Here is a 6,700-nt window from a genome sequence, read left to right as displayed (position 1 = left end):
GTAGTTTAAGCACTTTCAATACAGCCAATTATACAGGTTAATTGCCTCTGGTTTATTTCTGCGTTAAATATCACGTGTGTCCCTAGTTATCATATGGGAACTTTAGAGACGAATTGGTAATTAGTTTCAAATTATCCTTTTCAACAATTATAACAATTATATGTCTATTCAGGTCCACTTGGTCAATCATCTTCATTGACACGGGAGAAATTATGGTCTAACTCTCCTCATCTGTGCGCCAGGTGGCCCGAACCTGTGTAATTAGTGCGTGGAGTGTCCAGGACGGTCACTTTCCTTCTGGACCCGCCTAGGACGGTCACTTTCCTTCTGGACCCGCCCAGGACGGTCACTTTCCTTCTGGACCCGCCCAGGACGGTCACTTTCCTTCTGGACCCGCCTAGGACGGTCACTTTCCTTCTGGACCCGCCTAGGACGGTCACTTTCCTTCTGGACCTGCCCAGGACGGTCACTTTCCTTCTGGACCCGCCTAGGACGGTCACTTTCCTTCTGGACCCGCCTAGGACGGTCACTTTCCTTCTGGACCTGCCCAGGACGGTCATTTTCCTTCTGGACCCGCCCAGGCTGGTCACTTTCCTTCTGGACCCGCCTAGGACGGTCACTTTCCTTCTCCACACGACCAGGACGGTCACTTTCCTTCTGGACCCGCCTAGGACGGTCACTTTCCTTCTCCACACGACCAGGACGGTCACTTCCCTTCTCCAAGCGGTCAGGACGGTCACTTCCCTTCTCCACACGGCCAGGACGGTCACTTCCCTTCTGCACACGGCCAGGACGGTCACTTCCCTTCTGCACACGGCCAGGACGGTCACTTCCCTTCTCCACACGGCCAGGACGGTCACTTCCCTTCTGCACACGGCCAGGACGGTCACTTCCCTTCTCCACACGGCCAGGACGGTCACTTTCCTTCTCCACACGACCAGGACGGTCACTTTCCTTCTGCACACGGCCAGGACGGTCACTGTCCTTCTCCACACGGCCAGGACGGTCACTTTCCTTCTGCACACGGCCAGGACGGTCACTTCCCTTCTCCACACGGCCAGGACGGTCACTTTCCTTCTGCACACGGCCAGGACGGTCACTTCCCTTCTCCACACGGCCAGGACGGTCACTTTCCTTCTCCACACGACCAGGACGGTCACTTTCCTTCTGCACACGGCCAGGACGGTCACTGTCCTTCTCCACACGGCCAGGACGGTCACTTTCCTTCTGCACACGGCCAGGACGGTCACTTCCCTTCTCCACACGGCCAGGACGGTCACTGTCCTTCTCCACACGGCCAGGACGGTCACTTTCCTTCTCCATGCGACCAGGACGGTCACTTTCCTTCTCCACACGACCAGGACAGTCACTTTCCTTCTCCACACGACCAGGACGGTCACTTCCCTTCTCCACACGACCAGGACGGTCACTTCCCTTCTCCACACGGCCAGGACGGTCACTGTCCTTCTCCACACGGCCAGGACGGTCACTTTCCTTCTCCATGCGACCAGGACGGTCACTTTCCTTCTCCACACGACCAGGACAGTCACTTTCCTTCTCCACACGACCAGGACGGTCACTTCCCTTCTCCACACGACCAGGACAGTCACTTTCCTTCTCCATGCGACCAGGACGGTCACTTTCCTTCTCCACGCGACCAGGACGGTCACTTTCCTTCTCCACGCGACCAGGACGGTCACTTCCCTTCTCCATGCGACCAGGACGGTCACTTCCCTTCTCCATGCGACCAGGACGGTCACTTCCCTTCTCCACACGGCCAGGACGGTCACTTTCCTTCTCCACACGGCCAGGACGGTCACTTTCCTTCTCCACACGGCCAGGACGGTCACTTTCCTTCTCCACACGGCCAGGACGGTCACTTCCCTTCTCCACACGGCCAGGACGGTCACTTTCCTTCTTCACACGACCAGGACGGTCACTTTCCTTCTGCACACGGCCAGGACGGTCACTTTCCTTCTTCACACGACCAGGACGGTCCAGTACTTCACCCAGCAAGGATTATATAAAATACAGTATGCAAATCAAAAGACCCAGTCTTCGGAACTCACTCCCTGATGAATTAAAAAGTTCTCCAACATACCCCTGTTCAAAAGTAAAACCAAAAAGTACCTAATGTCATCCACACAGTTTCCTAACATTGTGTTTCAAACTCTCACTGTATCTTGTACTACCCACTTCCCCCAATATTAGTACTTAAGACATGTATCCTTGCCAGTGTAATCACCTCTGTCAACTTACATTGTAGTTATTGATATAAAACCTTACTACAATGTGCCTCTTCATCTTACCTGATATGTTAGATTAAGGACCTGCCCGAAACGCTATGCATGTTAGTGGCTTTACATGAATGTAAAAATACTAAGCTTGTGTAATCTCACTAACCCATTGTACCTTCTTGTAAATAAATACTAATAATTATTATTCTTATCATTATTATATACCCATCCTGTGGGTGGTAGTAGACCCCATACCCATCCTGTGGGCGGTAGTGGCCCCCATACACATCCTGTGGGTGGTAGTGGACCCCATACCCATCCTGTGGGTGGTAGTGTACCCCATACCCATCCTGTGGGTGGTAGTGGACCCCATACCCATCCTGTGAGCGGTAGTGGACCCCATACCCATCCTGTGGGCGGTAGTGGACCCCATACCCATCCTGTGGGCGGTAGTGGACCCCATACCCATCCTGTGGGCGGTAGTGGACCCCATACCCATCCTGTGGGCGGTAGTGGACCCCATACCCATCCTGTGGGTGGTAGTGGACCCCATACCCATCCTGTGGGCGGTTGTGGACCCCATACCCATCATGTGGGTTTTTTGTGGACCCCATACCCATCCTGTGGGCAGTTGTGGACCCCATACCCATCCTGTGGGCGGCAGTTAACCCCATACCCATCCTGTGGGCGGTAGTGGACCCCATACCCATCCTGTGGGCGGTTGTGGCCCCCATACCCATCCTGTGGGCGGTTGTGGCCCCCATACCCATCCTGTGGGCGGTAGTGGCCCCCATACCCATCCTGTGGGCGGTTGTGGCCCCCATACCCATCCTGTGGGCGGTAGTGGCCCCCATACCCATCCTGTGGGCGGTAGTGGCCCCCATATCCATCCTGTGGGCGGTAGTGGCCCCCATATCCATCCTGTGGGCGGTTGTGGCCCCCATACCCATCCTGTGGGCGGTTGTGGACCCCATACCCATCCTGTGGGCGGTTGTGGACCCCATACCCATCCTGTGGGCGGTAGTGGCCCCCATATCCATCCTGTGGGCGGTTGTGGCCTCCATACCCATCCTGTGGGCGGTTGTGGACCCCATACCCATCCTGTGGGCGGTTGTGGACCCCATACCCATCCTGTGGGCGGTTGTGGACCCCATACCCATCCTGTGGGCGGTTGTGAACCCCATACCCATCCTGTGGGCGGTAGTGGACCCCATACCCATCCTGTGGGCGGTAGTGGACCCCATACCCATCCTGTGGGCGGTAGTGGACCCCATACCCATCCTGTGGGCGTCAGTTAACCCCATACCCATCCTGTGGGTGGTAGTGGACCCCATACCCATCCTGTGGACGGTAGTGGACCCCATACCCATCCTGTGGGCGGCAGTTAACCCCATACCCATCCTGTGGGTGGTAGTGGACCCCATACCCATCCTGTGGGCGGCAGTTAACCCCATACCCATCCTGTGGGCGGCAGTTAACCCCATACCCATCCTGTGGGTGGTAGTGGACCCCATACCCATCCTGTGGGCGGCAGTTAACCCCATACCCATCCTGTGGGCGGCAGTTAACCCCATACCCATCCTGTGGGTGGTAGTGGACCCCATACCCATCCTGTGGGTGGTAGTGGACCCCATACCCATCCTGTGGGTGGTAGTGGACCCCATACCCATCCTGTGGGCGGCAGTTAACCCCATACCCATCCTGTGGGTGGTAGTGGACCCCATACCCATCCTGTGGGCGGCAGTTAACCCCATACCCATCCTGTGGGTGGTAGTGGACCCCATACCCATCCTGTGGGCGGTAGTGGACCCCATACACATCCTGTGGGTGGTAGTGAACCCCATACCCATCCTGTGGGTGGTAGTGGACCCCATACCCATCCTGTGGGTGGTAGTGAACCCCATACCCATCCTGTGGGTGGTAGTGGACCCCATACCCATCCTGTGGGTGGTAGTGGACCCCATACCCATCCTGTGGGCGGTAGTGGACCCCATACCCATCCTGTGGGTTGGTAGTTAACCCCATACCCATCCTGTGGGCGGTAGTGGCCCCCATACCCATCCTGTGGGCGGTAGTGGACCCCATACCCATCCTGTGAGCGGTTGTGGACCCCATACCCATCCTGTGGGCGGTAGAGGACCCCATACCCATCTTGTGGGTTGGTAGTTAACCCCATACCCATCCTGTGGGTGGTAGTGGACCCCATACACATCCTGTGGGCGGTAGTGGACCCCATACCCATCCTGTGGGTGGTAGTGGACCCCATACCCATCCTGTGGGCGGTTGTGGACCCCATACCCATCCTGTGGGCGGTAGTGGACCCCATACCCATCCTGTGGGTGGTAGTGGACCCCCTACCCATCCTGTGGGCAGTAGGGGACCCAATACCCATTTTATGGTCGGCAGTGGACCCCATACCCATCCTGAGGGCAGTAGAGGACCCAATACCCATTTTATGGTCGGCAGTGGACCCTATTCCAATCCTGGGGTGGTAGTTAACTTCATACCCATCCTGTAGGCGTAGTTAACCCTATACCCATCCTGTGGACGGTAGTGGACCCCATACCCATCCTGTGGGTGGTAGTGGACCCCATACCCATCCTGTGAGCGGTTGTGGACCCCATACCCATCCTGTGGGCGGTAGAGGACCCCATACCCATCCTGTAGGCGGTGGTGGACCCCCATACCCATCCTGTGGGCGGTAGAGGACCCCATACCCATCCTGTGGGCGGTAGTAGACCCCATACCCATCCTGTGGGCGGTAGTGGACCCCATACCCATCCTGTGGGTGGTAGTGGACCCCATACCCATCCTGTGGGCGGTAGTGGACCCCATACCCATCCTGTGGGCGGTAGTGGACCCCATACCCATCCTGTGGGCGGTAGTGGACCCCATACCCATCCTGTGGGCGGTAGTGGACCCCATACCCATCCTGTGGGCGGTAGTGGACCCCATACCCATCCTGTGGGTAGTAGTGGACCCCATACCCATCCTGTGGATAGTAGTGGACCCCATACCCATCCTGTGAATAGTAGTGGACCCCATACCCATCCTGTGGGCGGTAGTGGACCCCATACCCATCCTGTGGGTGGTAGTGGACCCCATACCCATCCTGTGGGCGGTAGAGGACCCCATACCCATCCTGTAGGCGGTGGTGGACCCCATACCCATCCTGTGGGTGGTAATGGACCCCATACCCATCCTGTGGGCGGTAATGGACCCCATACCCATCCTGTGGGCGGTAGTTAACCCCATACCCATCCTGTGGGCGATAGTTAACCCCATACCCATCCTGTGGACGGTAGTGGACCCCATACCCATCCTGTGGGCGGTAATGGACCCCATACCCATCCTGTGGGCGGCAATGGATAAGGTTAGCGGCACATAATGGGCTCGGGAATTGAACCCCAAAATTCTTATAATATTAGTCTTATTCTTATCTTAAATTTTATCCCTTAAAAAGTATGTTTTTCTGCAGTCATCTAATTAATATATCTATTCTTGTTAAATTGCTTTCTCAAGTCATATATGTTATCTTAATTTTTGTTTGTTTCTTAGGCTTCTGCCCATTAAACTTCTCAGTTTTACTAATTGTTAGGCTATGTTTTAGAACCTTTACTAAAATACACACTTCTCTATTTCTTTTGCCGATATTAATAACGAGAAAAACCACTTCTGTATTGTTGCTAGAACTACAGATTTCATAATGTAATAGTCTATGTCTGGCATGATTAATTATCACCTTTTTACGGTAGGGAAATGTGAGTGAAATTAGTTACATGATATTAACTATTTCTCAGTTCCTCTTTTAAACTGGTTGGGAGAAGTACAGCTTTTAAATACATTTACGAGGGCAACCCACAGATGAGTGACTCTTGATTTACATCGCATTTCTACTTAGGTTGAGTCACATTCTACGAATATAAAAAATATATTTTTGTTTCTCGAGTGGAGACCATGAGTTCTGTTACAGCACTCTAGGAAGCGCTTAAGGTCAGGACTGACTTTACAATTCCGAGTTTTATAGACATAGAGAACGTTTGAGAGTAAGTAAAGGGAAAAAATACGAATTATGAGACATACCCATAATGTGCGACATGATTAGGGAGAGCATTGACAAAGTAAAATAGTAAGTCTCAAAGTAAGTTTCAAAGGCCCCAGGTTTGGATGGAATGCAATCCAAAGTCGTAAAGGAACTAGCAGATGCACAATACTTACCGCTGAAACTCCTATTAAAGAAATCTCTGGACCAAGGGATAGTTTCCCTAGATTGGAAATATGCAACTTTCGCCTCAAGTGTAACAAAGAAAAAAAAGCAGGAGCTCAGCAGAAAACTACTGTCTGGTCAACTTGACAGCATACATCTACAAGTTAATGTAGAGAAGCCTAAGAATAGGAATCATCCAGCATTTTTTTTTTTTTTTGCAGGGATATTCCTGCGCGGGCACTAGGCCTCTGGCTGG

General features: G+C 53.6%; 1 protein-coding gene across 1 annotated transcript; it reads right to left on the bottom strand.

The window, feature by feature from the left end:
• Window positions 1-261: 261 nt before the first annotated feature.
• Window positions 262-6,336, bottom strand: LOC123765319 (glutamine-rich protein 2-like). Its single transcript, XM_045753869.2, has 2 exons — window positions 6,321-6,336; window positions 262-2,003 (listed from the first exon to the last, which is right to left on the bottom strand). The coding sequence occupies exons 1-2, from the start codon at window positions 6,334-6,336 to the stop codon at window positions 262-264; spliced, it is 1,758 nt and encodes a 585-aa protein (XP_045609825.2).
• Between the last annotated feature and the right edge of the window lie 364 nt (window positions 6,337-6,700).

This window comes from Procambarus clarkii, chromosome 33, assembly GCF_040958095.1.
Source record: "Procambarus clarkii isolate CNS0578487 chromosome 33, FALCON_Pclarkii_2.0, whole genome shotgun sequence".
NCBI lineage: Eukaryota > Metazoa > Arthropoda > Malacostraca > Decapoda > Cambaridae > Procambarus > Procambarus clarkii.
This window is presented reverse-complemented; position numbering and strand designations above follow the sequence as displayed.